Source organism: Anser brachyrhynchus (genome assembly GCF_964034855.1).
Source record: "Anser brachyrhynchus genome assembly, chromosome: 8".
Classification (NCBI taxonomy): Eukaryota; Metazoa; Chordata; class Aves; order Anseriformes; family Anatidae; genus Anser; species Anser brachyrhynchus.
The window spans coordinates 23,650,586-23,671,446 of record NC_137702.1 but is presented as its reverse complement, the minus strand read 5'-3'; the positions used below and the strand labels follow the sequence as shown (position 1 = coordinate 23,671,446).

Below are 20,861 nucleotides of genomic sequence, written 5' to 3'. Positions count from 1 at the left end.
TGATCCCTCTGATATGAGCAGGGGAGGCGTTGGTGCATCAGAAAGGAGAAGCCCCCGTTTCTCTGGGGCAGCAAGGTGCCTCTGTTGGTTTGTCTAAGCGTTGCATCTTGTCTGTTCTCTTTGACCAGTTGTTACTGATGCTGGAAGGGCTGGTGGCTGAAAGGAATCGGCTAAACGAGGCTCTCCAGGCAGAGAGGCAGCTCTACAGCAGCCTGGTGAAGTTTCACACGCACCCAGACAGGTAAGCGAGGCTGCCACGGCTCTGCTGCCCTGCTTGGCTGCTGGGGCACGTGGGGGCGGTCCGCTGGGGTAACCCCCAAGGCATCGATTGTTCTGGGAGTCCAGATTTTTGGCTGCCTTCCTCTAAAGAGGCATTTAAATGCTACATGACCTCCCCACACTGCCACCTCTAGTTCAGGCCCTGGGATTTCCATCCTTGTCGCCTGCCTTGCTCAGCGTCTCACCCCCATTTGGCCACCTTTCAGAGGCTGCTTTCCCTGTCGAGTTCCCAACCAACTGTTGGGTTGATAAGCGTCTAGACAGACCTTTATCTAGGCGGTTGTCCCACAGTGGTGTGGGGCCTGCATTCTTTGTCCTCCACACTAATCCCCTGCCCTTCATGGGGCTGCAGCCTCTGGGATATTTGAGCTACCTGCCAGCAAGAGAAGCACGTAAGTGGAGTGCTTGGGTAAGTACTGAAGAACAGCTGTGACTAGGAGTCCCCTGCCCTAGGCTGGAGCCTTTTTTGGGAATGGCCGTGCTCCAGGGAGGCTGAGAGGTGAGGCGAGAGGTGTCCAAGCCGCCTGTGGGAGCGTGCAGGGCCTGCGCCTGGAGGAAGAGGAAGCCCCAGACGGAGGGGCCGATTTGTGCGCTTGCTGCAGCCTGTCTAACCCTCTTCCCTTCTGTGCGGCGTGTCCGCTTAGCGCTGCGAGAGACCGCACTCTGCAGGTGGAGCTGGAGGGGGTCCAGGAGCTGCGGGGACAGCTGGAAGAAGCTCTTGGAAGAAGCTTGGAGCGTTTGAGCAGGCTGGAGACACAGGGCGCCATAGGAGGTGGGGAACAGGAGCGTGTGAGAGTCCTACCCCAGCATGCCTTCTGAGCACTGGTGCTCGGCCGCCTGCCACGGAAACGGTTCACTAACTGAGCGAGCCTGTCTCACTGACTCTGGGAGGGTTGCTTTGGGACTTAGTAGCGGTACGGTAGAACTGGTGCAGGGCTTTTTGTCTCATTTTTGAGCTGCTTTGGAAACGGCGATCAGTGCAATCCACCTGTGTCTCGTGTATGTTCCTGTCTGACTCACCCCGGTGGCCACTGATGTATTTGCACATTCAAATCATTCCATTTTAGTTGATTTTTCCTTCTATTTCCCCTTCTCCCTCCCCCATGGGCCAAATAAAGATTCCCTTTCTCTGAAGGAAACACCAGATGTTCTCTATCATCTCCCAAGTGCATGAGTGTGAATTTTTGTACTCCCTCCCCACTTTTCTACCCAGTGACATCCCCGGCTTGGGTCGATGGCTGCTGGTACAAAAGGGGGCGTATGCGGAGAAGTGGGTGCCAGAGCAGTTGAGAATGGCTGCAAGACACAGTGGCACTTGCCTGGAGCTCTTTTGCAAGTCTTTGAGCGTAGGACCAATGATTCGTTTTGTGCTCAAACCAAATCCTAATCCAGCATTGATGACTTCACTGGTGTTTTTTGTTTGTTTGCTTACTGACTGAGTTGTCTCACCCTGGCTTGCAAGTGCCCTTGCAGGAACTGTTCCTTCTGGTTTTTGTTTTTGGACAGATGGTTCGGGGTGACTGAGACCTGTCCCTGCTCCCAGAGTCTGGGCTGGTCTGCTCCCGTATGTCGCAGTGCATGTCTCACACACAGGTTCCACATGCCCGTAGCTTTTCTAGGGCATCTTTCACCTCCTCTGGGAGGGTTGGTGCTGATGTAAGAACTGACAAGCAATAGCAACAACTTTCCAGTGACCATCACTTCCCAAGTGCAGAGGGGTATGGATCCAGTCTCGTACTCAATCACTTCCCAAGGTGTCAACAGCAAATTTTGTACCTCTCTGGGCATCTGTTTCTGCTTGCTGGGGAAGCTGAACCCAGAGCAGGTGGAGCAGAAGAGCTCCATCTTGCTGGGCTGTGCCATCGGGACCTGCCTGCTCTGCTGCACATCTCCTTGTGACCGCTTCACGCATCGTGTACCCCCTGCCTCACACCCATGCTGGGGTCTTCCCTTCCCGGGCTGCGGCAGGGACAGGAGGCGGCACGGCGCTCCCTTCCCATGCAGCAGGTCAGCACTGCTCCTCTGGTCCGCACCTGGCTGCGAGACGAGTTCAGCAGTGCTCGTGGGGGACAGCTGGTGCTGCTGGGCAGCTCTCATACCTGGTTAGCCTTTCCTGTCATGTAGCATCTCATTCTCTTCCTCTCACTTCTCTGTGTAGCGCTATCTTCTCTTTCTCCTTCTGCCTCTCCCCTTGTAGGAGCCTTTGTGTCCCTGTCCTTATCTTTCCACCTTCCCTCCTCCATCCTGGCTCTGATGCCTGTCTCTCTGGGGAGCCCAGGGCAGGCTGCGTGGCCCTGGCTGGTGCTCTGGCAGCTCCCCTCTCTTGTGTTTGGCTACAGCTCTGTCCCTGCCCTCTGCTGACATCACTGATTCTGCTAACATCACTGATACTAAGTGCCCCAGAGGGAGCATTGCCCAAAGCAGAGGTGTCCCAAACTTTCTGCTCTGTTCTTCAGGGCTTTGTTTCATCCATGATATTTCTGGCTGTGTGCTCCTTTACCCCCCAGAAAGACGAGCCTGAGCATCTCATGCCTGAGAGCACCCTCTCGCTGTGCAGTGCTTTGTGCTGTCTCAGAGCTTTTTATGGAAGTCTTTCCTTTCTCTCTTAATTTCTCTGGAGCCCTTATTTCTCCTCCTCCGTTCCCAAGTGTCTGGTTGTTTCCAGCCCAGCCAATGCACCTGGGGGATGTTCTGCACCTGGATGTGCAGTTTTCAAGCCGTGCAGTTTTCAAGCCATGCAGCTGCTTCCCTTCAAGCTAGGCATGAGAGACACAGGAATCTGAGGCAAGCAGCGCTCAGCTTGCATCTCATCCACTTTCCTGGCAGTACCCAAGCACTGAGCAGCCTGTCTCTTTGAAGTTGCACCATGGGTGCTGCTGCGGAGGGTTCAAGCACTCTGAACTCAAGCGCCAGCCTCCTCGTCTTCCTTTTTTTTTTTTTTCTTTTAACTCCTTTGAGATTTTTGCTCCTTTTTGTGCCTCAGTCCTGAAGCTGTGGGCAACGGTGAGGAGCAGGGGGCCAAGTGCTGGCAGAGAGGTGATTCTCCAGCGCCCCCAAAGCCCCTGCGCTGGCTCCTCAGCCTGGGCAGCCCGGTGCAGGTGCTCCTCACCTGCTCTAGCAAAGCCTGCCGCCCGGGGGCTGTGTGCCTTTCCCATTCACAGACCCACACCGAGCTGGGTGGCTTGTCACCTGGCAGCTTTGTGTCCCTGGGGGGTCACAGGGGATCACAGGGCTGTGCTTTGCCTGTGCTGAATGCCACCCACGAGCACTGCTGCTTCGCTGTGGGGTGCTGCTGCCCCTTCCAGCTGCCTCTAAGCGTTTTGCTCCATGAGCAGTGCTGCTCCCTGCCTCAAGCGTGGTGCCTGGCCTTGCTCCCCAGGGCACAGCACCTTCAGGGCCTGTTCCTGCTGAACGGACCCCGCCACGTGGGGCAGCGTCTGCCCAACCTGGGCTGGGAATCCCCCCGATTTTATTTTTTTTTTGCAGCCCCCTGGCAGTTGCTTTCTGCAAGGGGGGCTCCTGAGCGTGCCACCATCGGGGTGCTGGGGCGCGCAGCGTGCTGTGCTGCCGCCTCCCCTGCTGCAAGGCGTGCTCCCGGCTGGTCCTCGGCTCCCGCTCCTGGGAGCCAGGTGCTTCCCTGCTGGCTCCTCCCGCACCTGCGAGGTTTGGCATTTCCCCTGGGTTCCCCTGCTCAGCCCCAGCCCTGGTGGCGCTGGCTCTGCCTTCGGGTTGAGCAGCTGCAGCTCCTGCAGGCCTTGAGGGGGGCTGCAAAACATGGTCCTGTGTGGTTCTGGGACCTGCCCAAGCTCTGCTCTCCGTGGGGAGGGAAGTCCCTGACCTGAACCGTCCCAATCCAGGATGCCTGAACCTGAGAGGAGCGGGCTGGGACCTGTGGCTGGGTGGGAGGAAGGTGCAAGGGGCTGAGCTGCTCAGACAAGGGGGTGAGCCCTCCCTTTGGGCCAGGAGCAGAGTATAAAAGCACGCCACTGCTTGGGTCTGTGGGGCAGGATGGGCCATAGCCCCCCCCCCACATTGCTGCTGTATTTTTGCCCCCTGCCCACCCCACGTACGATGGGACACGAGCTTCCTTTTAGCTCAGCTGCAGCTCTGCAAAGCCAGCGCAGGGCATGCAAGCAGCCCCGTGCCCTGTGCAGGCGTGGTGTGAGCAGCGTGGCTGCCACTGCCCTCTCTGGGCAGAGAAACGTGTGGGGTGGGCACCTGCACCCCGCGGGGTGGGGGCAGCGCCAGGGAGGCTTCCTGCACCAGGAGGTGCTGCTGGTGGTGGCCACGGCTTGGGAGGTCACCGCAGCGCGAGGGGGACGCGTGCGCGTGGGGCAGTGCCACAAGCTCAAGGTGCTACGGGTGCAGAGGTGCGGAGGGGGCAGGTGGCGCCGCTGCGGTGCTGTCCCTGGGGCTGGGGCAGCACGTGGCACTGGGCTGGGGCTGCAGCGTGCAGCCAGGGGACGACCAGCTCCAGGGATGGAAGGGACACCTTGGTCCCGCTGGGAGCCCCCCAGTGCCAGGCACCTGCCCTGGGGCTGCCCGTGGTGGCCTCGCTGGAGAGGTGGGGACAGAGCCAGTGCCGCGTTGTCACCGCTCTGAGCACCTCACTGTGCTGTCTCCTAGGTCAGGCCGTAGGGACAGATGCTGACGATGCCAGCACCGACTTTGCCAGCAGCGTCGAGGAGGAGGTGGCTCACAGCACCACGACCCAGCACGTAAGTTGGGATGGTGAAGCACTGGGAAGAGAGGCTGTAGAGCCAGGTGTCGTGCTGTGCCCCGTCACCCTCTGCCTTTGTTCCTCTAGAATAGCCCCCGGGCCCCTAAGGAGAGCAGGGGCACTGAGAAGACACCACCGAGGAGCGCAACGCCGGCCCTGCCGGAGCGGGGGCTGCGGGCAGAAGAGGAGCTGCGGGAGCTGAAGGCGCAGCTGGAGGAAGCCGGCTTCTCCTCCGTCTCCCACATCAGGCAAGAGCCCCGCGATGTGGGAGCTGGTGGGGGGCTGTGGCTCGAGGGGGAGCCCCGTGTCCTGGCTGCTGCCTGCCCCTCACGGCACCGTGTGCTCCCAGGAAGGCGATGCTGAGCCTGTGCCTGGAGAACGCGGAGCTGAAGGAGCGGATGGGTGAAGCCACGTCGCTGCTGGAGAGCGGGGAGCAGGAGGAGGCCGGGCTGGGTGGCTCTGTGTCACCTGAGCCCCGCAGGATGCAGCGGAAGGGCCGCAGTGCCCTTGGGGAACGCCAGGCTGGTGGCAGCGGGGACAGCCAGGGGCTCGCAGCAGAGAGGGGAGCTGTGCCCACCAAGCGCCCCGTGCTGGAGGCGCGGTGCCGGGATGATGCGCCCAAGAGACCCTGCCCCAGTGCTCCTGGCGGAGGGGACGGGAGCCACGTGAGTGCTGCGGCCGCAGGGGAACCGGGATGGGGACAGGGACGGAGGTGGGACTGGGGGAGCTCACAGCCCATTTCCCTTCCGGCAGGAGGAGGGCACGGCCCCAGGCAGGGGCTGGTCAGGGCTGGGTGCGGAGCTGCGCTCTCAGGTGGCGCAGGGGCAGAAGCAGTGCCAGGAGCTGCAGGACAAGCTGGCCGCCTCGGAGGCCATGGTGCGGGCGCAGGCTGAGCAGCTGGAGAAGTACCACGTCCTGCTCCGTGAGTTGTGGGGCGGGCGGGATGGAGGTCTGTGCCGAGCCTGGCGTGCCTCGTGCGTGCATCCAGCCTGGAGGGGGGGCCCTGAGCTGACGGCGTGCCCGGCAGGTGAACCCCACGCCCAGCAGCTCAGCAAGCAAGTGCAAGTGGACTTCCAGGACCTGGGCTATGAGACGTGCGGGCGAAGCGAGACCGAAGTGGACCGGGATGAGACCACCAGTCCTGGTAAGGAGAGTCAGGGGCTCTGGGGACCCCGCGCCTTGCCCACGCTGCATGGAAAAGTGACGCCGTGCCCTGTCCCCCCTGCAGAGTGCGAGGAGCCGGACGTGTTCAGCGAGCCCAGCCTGGGCGAGGAGCTGGGGTCCCCGTGCCGCCTGGGGGTGCCCAGGGCGGGCAAGGCTGCCCTGAAAGCCACGTCCCCTCCAGATGTGGGAGCCCTGTGCCAGCACATCAAGGACCTCAAGGCGCAACTTCTCAATGCCAACAAGGTGATCCAGAGCCTGCAGCGCCGTGCCCGCTCCGTCTCCGTCACCAGCGGCTACACCTCGGGCACCGAGCGGCCCCCACCGGGCCCCGCCGCCTTGGCCTCGCCGTCCCACAGCCTGACCGACGAGGACGAGGGCTGGCAGTCGGACGGCCGTGGCACCCTCTGCCCGCCCGGCCCGTGGGCGCACCACGACCTGGAGCAGCTGGTGCACCGCGTTGCACTCCTTGAGGCGCAGCTGCCTGCGACCAAGCCCCAAGGGGTTTTTCCCAAGGAGCTGCAATCTGCTACATGGCCAGGGTATGGTGGGGGGGACTGGGGCCGGATGGGGGGCTGTAGGGGCTTCCGGGGGTTTTCAGGGGTTGTCCCAGGTGGTGGCTTCTTGTGGCGTGCTCTACCCACAACCAGGCTCTCAGGGACACCCCCATGGCATCCTGTCCATGCCAGGCTTACCTAGGGGGGTCAGGCAGCCCCATGACCCCCCTGTTTTCCGATCCCCTCAGGAAATACAACTCGCTGATCCAAGCGCAGGCCCGGGAGCTCTCCCACCTGCGGCAGACGCTGCGGGAGGGCCGCGGGGTGAGCCGCAGCCTGGCCCAGCACCTGCGCGATGCCCTGCGGTCCTTCGAGGAGCTCCTCCGTGGGACCGACATCGACTACTACCTGGGCCAGGGCTTCCGGGAGCAGCTGACCCAGGGCAGGCAGCTGGCCGAGAGGCTCAGTGACAAGCTGGGCACCAGTAAGTGCCTTTGGGGGGACACTGGGGTGTAACGGGGTGTGGAGGAATGGGAAGGGATGCTTCGATGGGAGCTGCGAAGAGCTGGGACTGTTTGGACACTCTGTGCTGTGTGGGCTACCTGCTCCAAGCTGGGCTGTCCTGCGAGGGCTCTGTTTGGGGTACAGGCAGCCTCAGGTATGGGGACACTGACCGGTTCGTATCTGGCTTGTTGTTTTCAGGAGATCGACAGGATGGGGAGGATAAAACCAGCCACGAACTCCTGGCACTGAGGTACCTGCTGCCAGGGAGATCTGGGGGGATCTGCTCTGCACGGGCACCCTGGGCTGGTCTGTCACTGCTCTCGGGGTGGGGTTCCAGGGTGCTCCAGGTGGGTGTCCTGGGGCTGCCTCTGCTCCCTCTCTGGGTTTGGCATCCTGGGCTGCCACGCGGCATGGGTGGGAAGTTGGGGTGTCGTGCTGGAGCCAGCACAGCAGCCCCAGTGATGGCCCATCCCCGCAGGCTCAGCCGGGAGCTCCAGGAGAAGGAGAAGGTGATCAAGAGCCTGGAGGCAAAGCTGCAGGAGCGCTGCGAGTCCCCGGGCAGCAGCCGCCCTCCCTCCGAGTCGTCCCGCTCTGCCACCAGCGCCTCCTTCGTGTCCGATGTGCTGGAGCCCTGCTCCGACGGGGACGCAGCCAGCGAGTGCAGCCAGTGCCACGAGGAGCCTACCCAACTCGCAGGTACCACGGGGTGCCACGACCACGGGCTGGGGACATGCAGCACCCAGATCCCTGCTGTGGTGGGCACCTGTGTGGCTCAGCACCTTAGGGAGGACAGGACCCCCCAGACTGAGCCAGAGCTGCGTTAACATCTCTCTCCGTCTCTCTCCTGTCTCTAGGCCTTCACTTTGACTCCTTGTCCAAACCCGTTAGTGCCCCCCTGCCTGCGCTGACCCCCGGGCTGTCCCCATTCCTGCCCACGGGGCTCCCCCCGCCCGCAGCCCCCGTGCTGCTGGGCTGCTGTGGGACCCCCGCCTGCTCCCTGGCCGAGGCGCAGCAGGAACTGCAGGTGCTCCGGAGGCAGCTGGGAGAAAGTGAGCGTGCGCCTCCGGCACAGGGTTGGTGCTGCCTGCCCTGCGTGCTGCGCTGTGCTGCATGGTCCCCCCGGCCCCCCCTGCCCTGCCTGCCCTGCCCTGGCCCTTCTCCTGCTCCCTGGGGCCGCTGCTTCGAGGCCAGATCCCAGCGCTCTGGCTGGGGGACGATGGGAACGTGGCTCTCCTGCATGAGGGATGGGGTGGGTGGGATGGGCACAGCCGGAGGCAGCACTAGCAATCGGTGTGGGTGTTGGGCACCACAGGTGAGGGCCGGTGTGGTTAGTTGTTGTGCAGGAGTGGGGCTGGGACCCCACAACTCACGTCACGTAATCAGTGCACGCCAGGAGAACCTCTGCTCTTCAGGGTGAACGGGTTTGAGCAGGGCAGGAGACAGGCAGTGGGGCTGGGGACAGCGAGCTGCAAGGATGGGCATAGCAAGAAGGGTGTGGCAAGAGGGTTTGTTACCCCTGTTCTTCCTCCCTGCTCGTTGCTCTACTCCTCCTCACCCTTCTGCCCCGTGTGTGCAGGTGTGACACTGCCCGTGGCAACAGCAAAGCCCACAGCCTCGCTGGGACCCTTTGGAGAGGGTGGCAAACCCGCAGCATCGCTCTGCCAGCACGGCGCCCTGCAGAGCCCGGCCAAGGCCCCCGGGGCCAGCGAGACCCGTGTCCTCTGGGACGTGCCTGCTCCCGGCCGGCCTCTTAACGGGGCGCTGCCATCGGGGTACCCGTCCAGCCAGAAGCTAACAGGTACGGTCCTTGGGGGCATCCTGGGTGGCTGCGGGGGAAGAGGGAGGAGACGCAGCCCCAGGAGGGCTGTGGGGACGGCACGGGGCAGGCGTCACGGCCATCCCTGCCCTGAGACGTCTCCCTGGCCGTGTCAGGGGCGGACCTGCTGGAGGAGCACTTGGTGGAGATCCGCAGCCTGCGCCAGCGCCTGGAGGAGTCCATCTGCACCAACGACCGGCTCCGGGAGCAGCTCGAGCGCCGCCTGGCCTCTACCGGCAAGGCCAGCGGTACGGGGCTGCACCGGGCCAGCTGGGGGGCGGCAGGCTTTGCACACCCCACTGCACGGGGAAGGGCACTCAGCCCCTGCACGGCGCGGTGCTGGGGAGAGGGGCTCAGCACCCGTCCCCCTTCGCAGGTTTGCCCGGCGATGTGTACGCCCAGGGGCCGGAGCTGGGGCTGCAGCTGAGCGGGGAGAACCGGGCACTGCGCGAGGACAACCAGACCCTGCGGCTGCAGTGCGACCACCTCTCCCGAGGTAGGGCCAGGCCAGACCCCTCGGGGTCCGAGTCCCAGTGGGCTCACCCCGCCTGCTGAATGGGGTGCCGGTGACATCTCCGTGCTCTGTGTCCCCAGAGCTGGCACGGGTGCAGGAGGCACTCCTGGCTGCCTGCTCCCGGGTGCGGGAGGCTGAAGCAGAGCTGGGCCAGAGGCGCGGGGAGCAGCGCAGGCTGGCGGAGGAGCTCACCAAGCACCAGGAGAGCATCCGGCAGCTCCGGGATGAGCGGCTCTCTCTGCAGGATGACAACAACAGGTAAGGTTTGGGGCCGGCGGGGCTGGGTGGTGCGGTTGGCTCCAGACCCACGTGTCACCTCTCTGCAGGCTGCAGCACACGGTGACACTCCTGCAGCAGCAGTGTGAGGAGCACCGCCTGCTCCTGCAGGCCCTGCGCACAGAGCTGCACGTCTATGAGAGCCTCCCTGGCCCCGCTGCCGAGCCCCGTACAGGTACAGGTGCCGTGCCCGGCTCACCCAGACCCTATCACCAGCCCCCTCCACACAGCTCCTGGGCTTGGGGTGCCTGTCCCAGCCCTGCCACGGCAGCGGAAGGGACATGGTGGCCCCGCTGGCAGCAGGGAGGGAGGGAAGGCCCCCAGCAGCCCCAGGCACAGAGCCACGGCCATCCGCAGGGTCTCGGTCGCTTCTTGTTCCAGGCTGCTTCCCGTCCCCTCCGGTGCGGGACGTTGGCACCAGCTCAGCAGCTTTCTCCCCACCACCCCCTAAGACATCGGTGCCCCGGCAGGTGGAGGGTAGGTACCGCAGCACGGGTGCCTCAGTGCTGCTGAGACCGAGAAACTCATTGCACCCTTGCTGAGGAGGGATGGCGAGCCCAGGGCAGAGCCAAGCCCCCAGGAGGGCCGCAGGGGCAGCAAGCAGGGGTCCTCACCCAGCCCTGCTTTCCCCAGAGACGCTTGGGGCAGACCCAGCGGTGAGGAGGAGCGAGGGACCGACGGGGGCTCACGTCGTCGGCCGCCTGGACACCTACCGCTCCCTGGAGCAGCGCATCCTGCAGGGAAAGGCACTGGCCCGTGAGCTGACGTGTGTGACGCGCCCGGCGCTCGGGCTGCCCAACCACCTGCTCCCGGGAAAGGAGGTAAAGCGTGGGCAGGATGGGGCTGGGGGACGGATCCTGCTCTGCGGGCCTGGAGCAAGGAGCGAGGCTCCATCTCCGCCATGGATAAATCAGACTGGTAGCAGCGAGGCAAGGTGGCAATGTGGGGGATTTAGGGCCGGATCTCTGCAGCATGGGGTCCCTGTAGCAGGCACGAGTGTGCTTGAAGCATATTGGAGGGGGTCCAGCCCGGGGGCTGTTGCCAGCACTGCCCTGCTGTGTTGGGCTGGGGACAGCAGCTCCCTGGGTGCAGCAGGATGTAGGTGCCCCAGCAGCACCCACTCCTGCACCCTTCTCCCACAGGTCCCGGGGTGCATGGGCGCAGGACACCTCTGGGGCAGCGCCAGCACCCTGCACCGCGTCCTGGAGGAGTGTGCCTCTCTCCTCACCACCTTCTGGAGCACCGTGCTGCCCGTCAGCCCTGCCCAGCACCAGGGCAAGGTAAGCACCGTGCTGGGTGCTGGCGGGGCGATCGGGCTGGATGCGTGCCACTCACGGCACTCGTCTCGTCCCAGGAGCAGGCTTTACAGGGTGAGATCGCGGCGCTGCGTGCCCAGCTCTCTGAGAAGGAGGATGCCCTGCAGAGCACGGCTGAGCAACTCCGCAGCATGGCCCGGCTCAAGGACAGCATGGAGCAGTTCATCGTGAGCCAGCGTAGGTGGCACAACCAAGCTGGCCTGGTTCCTGTGTTACGGGGTCGCCCTGTGGCGCAGGGACCTCGCTGACCCTGTCCCCTTCTCCCTCGCAGTGACCAGGACTCACAGCGTGCTGCGCAAGGCCAGGACGAACCTGGAGGTAAGTCTGCCCTGGCAGCCAGGATAAAGCCGGGTGCCCTTGCCCTGGGGGTGGGCGCAGATGGGACACCGCGTGGATGCGGGACTGTTGGCTGTCCACACCCTCTGTGTCCCTGTCCCTGGGGCACAACAGCCCCCCGCAGAGCGTTGGCCCAGCCGTTGCCCTGCCGGCCAGCTGAGCACTCACCGCCACGTGTGCTCTCTCTCGCCAGGTGAAGGCCCAGCAAGCCCTGCCCGTCGCGTGAGCCCCAGGCAGGGCGGGAGCGATGTCCCTGGCCACGCGACGGCCCATCGGCCACCGAGCCGAGCCGCCTCCGAGGGCTGGAGCAGACAGGGCTCGGAGGTGCCCAGCGCTGCCCCAAAACCAGGCACTGGACAGTGTGTTTGGGACAGCGCTGGGTGTTGCGTTCCCTCTATTCGCCTTCGCTTGGCATCGCTGCAGCAGCTGCTGGCTTGGGATTTGCCTGCCCCATGCTTTCAGCGTGTGCCCCCTCCCACCCGTGGTGCTCCGCGTGGGGTGTCACGGCCCTCCGAGCTGAGCACCTCTGGCCCTGGGACTCGGTCCCACCTGTAACCTTGCTGCACACCTGCCCCTGCTCGTGGCTGTATGTATATATATAGGTACAGGTACAGATATCGGAGCTGCGTTCCAGGGGCTCCCCGGGCGTGTTGGGGCCCCGGCGCGGGAGGAAGATGTAAGAAGTGACGTGTTCTGTTCAGTGGCTTCCCCAATAAAGCTTTCCTTTGGGTCCTGGTGTTTCTGGCACGCCTGTCCCTGCAGCTGTGCCCTCCTCCCCAAGCCCCCCAGGCCTCAGGGGCCATAGGCAGTGCCTGTGCCCAGGGGGACAGCTCTGACCCCCCCTCCCCGAGCACTCAGGGCAGCTCTGTGCCCTGCAGGGTGTTCCCTTCCCTCCCCTCATGCCGGCTCACCCCACGGCCAGCAGCCCAGCACCCGTGAGCGGTGCTGTGGTGGGGTAGCACGAGAGGCTTCACCGCTCCAGATCCCCCCTCCAACACCAGGCCAGCGGCACCGAGAACAATAAATACTGTAATAAATAGAGAAAACCCTGTCACATGGCACTGCTTCGGCAGCAGACGGTGCAGCTGGGGGCCTGGGGCACCTGCCGTGCTCCGCTCTCCCCAGGCCCCCCCTTAAGCGCGGGTGTGCGCAGGTGCCCCGCTCGCTGTGCCGGCGGGGCCGGGGCGGGCGTTCAGGTGTTCAGTCCTTCGCGGCGCTGTCCTGGCAGCAGGTAAGCGTGGCTGCGTCGGGCTGTTCCCTCCCTCCCGCTGGCTCAGCACTGAACCCGCCGGAGGGCTGTGGCCGGAGCTGCGAGCTCAAAGCTGGGGAGCACGAGGGGGGGGCAGCCCCACAATCAGGGCTGGGGGACAGGGACGGGTGGCAGGACGGGCCTCCCGCAGCCCCCACAGACCAGCGTGGCCTTGGAGTCATCGCCAGGGCAGCAGGAGGACACGTTGCTGCTGGCCTGGGCTGAGGACGGTGCCAGGATGGCCTGGGGGCCCTCGCAGGCTGGAGGAGATAGGTAAGGTGAAGCCCTTTCCGTGTCGGGAGCGAGGAAAGGCTGTTCTGGTGAGCAGCAAAGCAGCCCCGGACTCACAGAAGCCAAGGGGAGCTGGAGGTGGGTGGAAACCAAGGGTTAAATCAAACCACACCAGTAGGATGGGACAGTGTCACAGGCCCCAGCAGGCTCGGGCTCATCACCGGGGCCTGTGTCCCTGCCGGGTTTGAGGCTGGAGCCAGCGGCCAGTCCCCACACAAGTCCCGTGGCCCAGCGTGTGCAGACAAAGTGGCATTTCGTGTCCTGCGTGGGGGGCGGGTGAGGCCCCAGCTCAGATGGGCTTGTAGAGCAGCGTGGTGACGTACTTCTTCTTGTAGCGGTGCGTGGCGCTGAGCACCATCACGCCGTCCTGCGAGAGGCACAGCGTCAGCTGGAGCAGGCGGGGGGCTCGACGCAGCCCGGCCGCGCCGCCCCAGCAGTGGGGCATCCCAAAAATTGCTGTGAGTGAGAGGCCCCCACTGCTCCACGGGCTCAGGGAGCCCCCCAGTGGGTCCCTGCTGTCCCGAGCTCCACAGCCAGGAAGATGCATCCATCCCCTGTGGCAGGGAGCCAGGGCAGCGCGAGGGAAGGATCTGGTGCAGATCCCAGCCCCACCGCGCTGTGGGGAGGCAGCTACAGGGAATTTTTGGGCTGTAAGGAGGCCACAACCTACACCCCCGCATGTGCTACGTTTCACCAGGCAGCCGAGAGCTCCTTGCGTGGGTCCTCCAGCCCCCTGCCACCATCTCCACCCAGGTCCTGTGCCCTGCAGGCTCCTGGGAGCCGCAGCTGCTCTCCTTTCCTCACCCAGTGACCGCCAGGGTTCTGCCCTTACCTTGATGGAGAGCGCGTAGAGGTGGTTGAGCATGACGTGGTTGGGTTCGGGCAGCAGTGCTGGGTCACACTAGGACAAGAGAAGTGTCAGGAGGGACCAGCAGAGCCCCGACCCCCCCAAGCCCCAGCCAGCATGGGGAAGGATGCTGCCACCAAGCAAAGAGCTGCCACCAAGCAAGGAGCTGCCACCTCGGGCAACCTGAGGTGCTGGGTGGCTGTTCGGAACGTGAACACAGCCCAGCTGAGCACCAGGCAGAGCAAGGGGCCAAACCAGAGTGGTTAATAGGAAAATGGATGTTTTTCCCAGCAAAGAGCAAGGCCCAGGTGCCAGCAAAGGGGAGACCAGGCTCCTTGCAGACGAGACTCCCCTTCCGTCCCCACATGGCTCTCTGTATGCGGACAGAGTGCCGGTACCCACCGAGATGTTGGTGTCCTTGTTGAGGATGACCTGGAGGAGGTGAGGCGGGAGGATGGGTGGGGATTTGAAGCGCTCCTCGGGCCGGTATACGTACATCTCTTGGCCGTACGGTCCGGGTGGTGAACTTGATAAGTCTAAAGGGAAGAGACGTGAGACGGCTAAAGCAAGACCGGCAAGCCCAGAGCAGCGCCCAAAAGGGTCTTCCAGGCATTAGTGTCTTCCATGAGCCCAGCCTGCAATTGGTACTGGGCAGACTGGGGTTAGCATGCAGTGGGGCAGCAGTGCAGGGTCGTCACGTCTCACGGCTAGAAGCCACAGCAGCTAGGGGACAGGTGGCTTGTTCTGTTTCAAAGGGGTCTTCAGGCGTTAGTCTCCCCTTAGCCATGTATCCTACAGCAACAGATCAGACTCCTCACAGCACAATAAGCAGCCAGGCAAGCCCTGGGCATTTCCAAGCGTGGCTATAAGCTGGCACATGCACTGACACGACACAGGCAGCCTGCGGTATCCACTCCGAGACCCCTACAAGACTCTCAGCCCTGCTGGGTCTCTCTCCCTGGGCCGAGCAGCACCCTTTGCAGCAGGCACGGGGGCACAGCAAGCAGCCACCTGCACGCTCGCTGGTGCTGCACAACTGCCTGACGGGGAGGTCCCAGAATGGGAATTCCAGGTTTAGGAGCCGTTCAGCCTGTGTGAGGGACCACAGGAGCTCGCTGGCACTGGAAGCGGGACGGGCCCCATCTCCCAGCCACATCCAACCTGATCATATGGGGACAGCCAGCACCCGGAAGGGCTCCACCTCCTCAGAGCTGCTGCTGCTTGCTGGCTTTTCTTCATGCTGTGCAAGGGCCTAGAGCTGAGGTTGTACCCGAGACGGGGCTTATTCCAGGGAGAGCGGACTGCTCTCAGAGCGCTCTGGACCAAAACATGACTGAGCTACCTGCCAGCACTGCCAGCGCCTGCGCGGTAACCTAACCTGCTGCTGTAACACGAGCGGAGGAAGGTTTCCGATGTGCCAGCAATAGTACAAATTGCCTTGGCGTGAAAACCAGGAGCAGCTGCTGAAAATAACCCGGCTCCTGCTCTCGCCTAGCTGCCACCCCGGATCAGATGACTTACTCACAGTTGAGCGGACAGGGAGGGGTGATGTTCCCGGCATTCACCAGTCTGAAATGGCAGCCTCAGCCGCAGACGGGCACCGACCCTGCTCTGGGACGGTGCTAGCACAGAACAAGTTACACCAGCACAGCCCCTCGTGGAGACGAGGCCTTGGCTGGGGGCTGCTGAGGACACAGGCAGGACACGCTGCCAAACCCGAATCTCTCCAGGCCTACACCTCTGCCCAGGGGGTCCGTTCACCCCCCGAGCAGTGAGTCTCAGAGCAGGAGGTGGAGAATAGCGCATGCAAAGCTGCAATGCCACAAAAAACTCACCCCGACCTGAGGTTTCTGAGCTCTCCAGGGAATCCACCTTCAAAGCATCGAACACCTCAAAGTCAGACTTCTTGACGTGAATCAGGTTGTTAATTGTCCCCATCTGGCTGGTGACCACGGGCTGGAGAGAACAGAGGTAAGAGTCTTCCTACGTTACCCTCAACTGAAGCGCACAGATTCTCCCAGCCCACACTGCCTTTGCTATGTCATTATCTCAGAGCACAGGTGGCAAGAGTCTAGCTCTGCTCTGCGCTTGCAGATCTCTGCTGATTATCCTGGGAGGATCTCCCTTTACTCCCAGGCTCCAGCATCACCTCCTGTTTTCAATCTCCTTCCTGCCACATGCCGATGGGTAAGTGTCCTCTCCTTCCCATGCTGATCCTGCGTGATTCAGTTTGCAGGAGAACCTGAAAGTGAATGCTGACCCGTGGCTTGTCCTTCCATGTAGCTGACTCTGAACGGGCCTTTAAAGCTTTCTGGTGTCTTACTGCCACCCCATACCTCCCCCGTGCTCCCCCACACAGCTAGTCTCCATACAGCCTGTCTAAGCCCAGAGCAACCAGCCTCCGACAGGATTTGTGGGATGGAGTTCTCCTTTTATTTTGGCAGATGCCCTCTGATCTTCCTGCTCTCCCTCTGCTGTGGTCAAATCATTTCTAATCCCCTGACCAGGGCAAGATCTGCAGGGACAAAGCTTTGAGAGTTACCTCGGATGGGTCATGGACCCACTGGCCGTCCACAAAGAATTTGTACTGGTGCTCTCCTTCCGGGAGGTCCAGGATAGCGACAAAGTCGTTGTGGCTGTGCAGAGAGAAGAGACGTGCCACACCATTACCCCGGTGATGCTCTGGATGCTGCCCTTCCGTGGGGTCCCAGAAAAGAGCACGCTCAGAGCCCCAGCACGACTCCAACCCCTAGGAGCCCGGCTTGCAGACCTGCCCTGCGTGCCCAGGGAAGCCGTTGTGTCAGATGCTGTGTGCAAGGATGTGTGGACAACACATCTAAACTTGTGCTGGCACTGCAGGATGAGAGCAGGAAGCACAACAGCTCTGCCTGTGGAGTCTGCAGTTGAGATAAACCCATGCCAGATATTTGCTGGGGTTATGCCTGGAGTCCTACACAGTGTTTCCAGGAAAAACACAGATGTATCGCAGAGCAACAAGAAAATCACTATGGCAGGGAGACATGTGAGGGACGACTAAACAGCCCCTGCTGGCAACAGCACAACTAGGCATGAAGTAAGGCCACAGCCTGGGGAGAGCTCCCAGGGAACTGCAGCATATCTGGGCAGGGCTCTGGGGCCAGGACTGCAGCTGTGTGGCATCCAGCTGGGAAAACAAAGCTGCCCATCCTGTCCTGTCCCGCTGTTTCACAACTTCCTACCACCACAGCAGCACCACCCCGGGGAGAAGCCGACCGTGTGTTTGTGACCTCTAGCTCAGGCATTCTGAACTGAAAAAAGCCAGGTGAGCAAGAGGAACAGCACCCGGCACCAAGAGGAGAACCTGCTGCCTGCAGGGGCGCAGAGGAGAGCACAGGGTGACCCGAGGGGCTGGCTACCTCTTGATGAGCGGGATCTTGGTGCTCCAGTTGTTGAAAGATCCGGAGATGAAGACCTCTTTGCCCCCATCAGCCCAGCGGATGACAGTGGGGCGAGCCTGTTGGGATGGTTTCACCGACTCCTCCAGATCCGGCTGCCACGACACGAACTCCTTGTCCCCAGGAATCTGACAAAGAACACCAGAGCCTGGCTGAGACACGGAGACAACGGGGGCCACGCTCACTTCCCCCCGGCTCTACCAGCCCACCTGCACATCCCAGACAGGAGCAACACCAGCCTAGGCAAGCAGCTCAATGTGCAGGGGACGTTTCTGTTGTGCTACAGCCCAGCCTGTGGTTCCTTCTACAAGAGGGGTCTCCCAGGACCCTGAGGCCCTGCCTGTGTTTAGCCACACAGCGCTTGAATTAAACGCAGGGCAGCTCTCACATCAGCTGCTACTGCCCGCTTGCTAAAATCCCTCTCCACACAGACTGAGCCCAGCACAGGGCTCTGGGACAAGCTGAAGCTCCAGGCAGGACCCCCAGACGGAAGGACTGTGAAGGCAGCAGCCATCCCCTACCTTGGAGTCGTGGGAGCTGAACACGCTGGGGTCGTCGGTGCTGCCCACCATGATCTTGTGCGGGTGCTCCTTGGCAGCGTGGGGCGTGCTGGAGCCGTCGGAGCGGTGGGACTTGGAGCCATGGCGCTCCCCAGACACTCGCTCGCTGGTGGTGTTGCCCATGGCAGCTCAGCAGCCCCTGTGGGAGGGAGAGGAGGGCAGCGTGCCTCTGCCCGCGGGCTCCTGCAGCGAGGAGCGGAGCGAGAGCGCTGCTTCCCAGCGCCCTTTGCCAGGACAGGCTGACAGCAAGCCTAAAAAAGGCCCAAAGTTCATTCCCAGTGCCAAGTTTGGGAGCTGAAGGGGAGTTTAACAAACAAGACAGCTTGACCTAATTATAGCCGTATCCTTATGAACCATCATGATAGTTACGCTGCTAATTGTTACGTTCTAAAGCAGATATGAGTTGTACTGCCTCTTACACAAGCCCTTACCACACAGCAGAGCACAGAGGCACTGATGGGAAAAATAAAGCCAACCTTTACTGGCAAATCAGCCAACCAGGCGCTAACAGAGCCTCTTTCACAGTCCCACAGTTGGGCTCTCCAGAAAAAAAATGCTACGTCCAGCAAGAAAACAGCCAGAGAGTGAAAGTAGCAGCTGTTTAACAGCTCCCAACAAGTCTCCGAGAGCTCGCGGGCAGAAGAGCAGAGCCTCGCGCCTGGCAGGAGCGGCAGGGAGCGCTCAAAGCGCCCGAGTGGAATCGCCCAAGCTGGAGCTTGGCCAAGGCAAGGGGCTACTGCCGTGGTGCCCGCAAGAAGCTCAGTTCTCCATGGTGTTTGTGTCTTGTTCAGGCCACCACGTCAGCTGTGGCAGAGCACAGCGAGGAGGTACGCTCGTTGCACCCGTCACCCAACGCGGGGGCCTCGGGAGGCACATCAGGTGGGACGGGCACATCCAGCCGCCCCGGCACCGTCATCCCCATCTCGCCCAGCCTGGAGAAGGCAAAGCAGGACGAACTGGCCATGCAGCGCCCAGCCACAAGCAGCTACGCACCTCCTGGGACAAACAACAGAGCCACTGCGGGTTACGTGGGAGTCTCCAGGCCTTAGGCGGTTTTCAGGAGCCGAGATGGGTCGGGGTTCTCATCCCCTTCCCAGCTTTATCCTGCAGCTCGGCTAAGCCAATCGCCAGCTCTAAAGAGCAAGGCAGGAGGACGGCCAGCCTTGCTTCATTTGCTTAGTTACGACATTTGGGGATTTGTTTAGAAGATCAAGTTATATGAAGGGTGCCAGGCAAGGCTGCCAGCCAAAGCCAGGCTTTAGAACATTACGAAGCAATTACTGAAGTATTTCTTAAATCCCAAGGGCTGGAGGACAGCTAGCCCATACGCCTACCCTCCTGCAGTGAGGATCAAGCGTCCCTGAGCAGTTCAGGCCGGGAGAGGTGTTGGGCCGCTCACTCTGACACCCTTCCCCTCTGCCCCGGAGGAGGTTTGCGCAGCTCCCCACACAACCTGCCCCTGTGTGACTGCACAGGGTGTTAAGAGGTTTCTTCCCCAGCACCTCTGCTACGGCTCCCTTACTGCTCTGCTGTGAGGCACATCAGAAGGGCTGAACCTCTTGTATGAAGACAGACCTGAGAGACACATGCAGGCTTTTACAAAGCTCCCCCTTCTCTAAGAGGAATCCCATCCCTTTGGCTGTCCCTTACAGACCACACTCCCAAAACATTTCCTGCGGTTTCTCCCAAGCGGTGCCTCCTCTCCAGAGCGTCGTGGTGGACACGAGCACCTCCAGCACCGTGCGCACAGCCCCCCTACCACATTGGGACAGCGAGGCACAGCTCCTCGAGCACTGCCTGTTGTGCTCGGCTTCACCGAGTTAACTTTCACAGCCCAAACCCTCCTGAACTCTGGTGAGCCCCTGCAGCACAGCACGCTTTGTCGCCTTGACGCAAGAAGTTCCTGGTGCATCATCCAAGTCAATAATACACACGCTGCCGACACCAAAGCCCAAGCAAACCTCTGCAGCACCTCAACGAACCTGGCAGGTGAACCTCAGTGAACCACGGCAGGCCGTGAGGATAAGAACAACGGGAAGCATCTCTTTGCTCAACCAGATATTGACAGAACAAGGGGGAATGGCTTTAAACTAAAAGAGGGAAGATTTAGATTAGAGATTAGGAGGAAATTCTTCACTCAGAGGGTGGTGAGGCACTGGCACAGGTTGCCCAGAGAGACTGTGGATGCGCCATCCCTGGAGGGGCTCAAGACCAGGATGGATGGGGCCTTGGCCAACCTTATCTGGTGGGTGGCATCGCTGCCCACGGCAGGGGTTGGAACTGGGTGGGCTTTGTGATCCCTTCCAACCCGAGCCACTCCAGGAGTCTATGATTTTGGAGAGGTGGGTTTGCAGTTTGGGTTTGCTGTTCAGCACCCGTCGCCCGCAGACTGCTCAGCACCCACCTCTGGGCACCAAAGCCACCCAAGAAAGGCCGAGTGGCCCAAATTCATGACTATTTCGGTGGAGAAAACGGGCGCTTGGTGCTTCTGCTGGCACCGGGCTGCGGGGGCGAGCCCCGGAGGAACGTCTCGCCCTGAGTGCACGGCTGGGACGAGGCTGGTGGCAGCAGCCGCGCTGTGACACAGCCCCCAAACAGTGACACTGGGGGGGGGTCCGGTGACAGGAGGTGACACAGAGCGCTGCCACAGCCCCACCGGGCACCCACCGTGCCACCCTGCTGCCACCCTGCTGCCACCCACCGTGCCGCCCAGCCGCCACCCGCCCCGGAACCGCCGTTTAGCGGGACGGGGCGGCAGCAGCAGCAGCAGCAGCAGCGGCCCACCCCCCGTCCCCCCGGCAGCCCCCTGCCCCCCGGCAGCCCCCGGTCGCGGCCCCACCTGCCCCCGCCGCCGCCGCCGCCGCCACTCTCCGCCTCCGCTCAAAATGGCGGCCGCCGCCACCGCCGGCCTCTGCGGGGCGCTCTGCCCCGCCTCCATTTTGGGTGAGGGCGGCGCGGCTTCACGGCGGGCCGGGCGGGCGCCGCCATCTTTGCTGTGGGCGGCCGGCCATGTCGCTTGTGGGCTCTGGGGGGTGTGGTGGCGGGGGGTCTGTCAGCGCGG

At 62.5% G+C, this 20,861-nt stretch overlaps 2 protein-coding genes across 15 annotated transcripts in view; one reads left to right on the top strand and one right to left on the bottom strand.

Moving 5' to 3' along the window:
• Positions 1-12,151, top strand: part of PDE4DIP (phosphodiesterase 4D interacting protein) — a 32,248-nt gene extending 20,097 nt beyond the window's left edge. For 3 of the 13 annotated variants that reach the window (XM_080601696.1, XM_080601690.1, XM_080601686.1), the window contains 22 exons: positions 129-241; positions 924-1,051; positions 4,906-4,997; positions 5,087-5,247; positions 5,349-5,664; positions 5,753-5,921; positions 6,027-6,143; positions 6,228-6,702; positions 6,906-7,141; positions 7,360-7,411; positions 7,640-7,857; positions 8,016-8,234; positions 8,738-8,959; positions 9,094-9,225; positions 9,354-9,473; positions 9,572-9,749; positions 9,818-9,942; positions 10,149-10,244; positions 10,401-11,047; positions 11,122-11,260; positions 11,355-11,401; positions 11,613-12,151. In XM_080601696.1, coding sequence (XP_080457822.1) covers positions 129-241; positions 924-1,051; positions 4,906-4,997; positions 5,087-5,247; positions 5,349-5,664; positions 5,753-5,921; positions 6,027-6,143; positions 6,228-6,702; positions 6,906-7,141; positions 7,360-7,411; positions 7,640-7,857; positions 8,016-8,234; positions 8,738-8,959; positions 9,094-9,225; positions 9,354-9,473; positions 9,572-9,749; positions 9,818-9,942; positions 10,149-10,244; positions 10,401-11,047; positions 11,122-11,260; positions 11,355-11,401; positions 11,613-11,645 — 4,035 coding nt within the window. In that variant the 3' untranslated portion in view covers positions 11,646-12,151. The remainder of the gene's footprint in view (positions 1-128; positions 242-923; positions 1,052-4,905; positions 4,998-5,086; positions 5,248-5,348; positions 5,665-5,752; positions 5,922-6,026; positions 6,144-6,227; positions 6,703-6,905; positions 7,142-7,359; positions 7,412-7,639; positions 7,858-8,015; positions 8,235-8,737; positions 8,960-9,093; positions 9,226-9,353; positions 9,474-9,571; positions 9,750-9,817; positions 9,943-10,148; positions 10,245-10,400; positions 11,048-11,121; positions 11,261-11,354; positions 11,402-11,612) is intronic. The other 10 variants (XM_080601693.1, XM_080601688.1, XM_080601692.1 and 7 more) reach the window with 6 other exon arrangements.
• A 279-nt stretch (positions 12,152-12,430) lies between these two features.
• Positions 12,431-20,765, bottom strand: PRKAB2 (protein kinase AMP-activated non-catalytic subunit beta 2). 2 transcript variants are annotated; one of them, XM_080601727.1, is made up of 8 exons: positions 20,640-20,765; positions 17,762-17,939; positions 17,202-17,368; positions 16,349-16,442; positions 15,642-15,762; positions 14,209-14,342; positions 13,792-13,860; positions 12,431-13,326 (listed from the first exon to the last, which is right to left on the bottom strand). In XM_080601727.1, the coding sequence occupies exons 2-8, from the start codon at positions 17,921-17,923 to the stop codon at positions 13,249-13,251; spliced, it is 825 nt and encodes a 274-aa protein (XP_080457853.1). In that variant the 5' UTR covers positions 17,924-17,939; positions 20,640-20,765; the 3' UTR covers positions 12,431-13,248. The 2 variants fall into 2 exon arrangements, with proteins under 2 accessions (XP_080457853.1, XP_080457854.1); XM_080601728.1 differs by having other exon boundaries at positions 15,648-15,762.
• Positions 20,766-20,861: the final 96 nt, after the last annotated feature.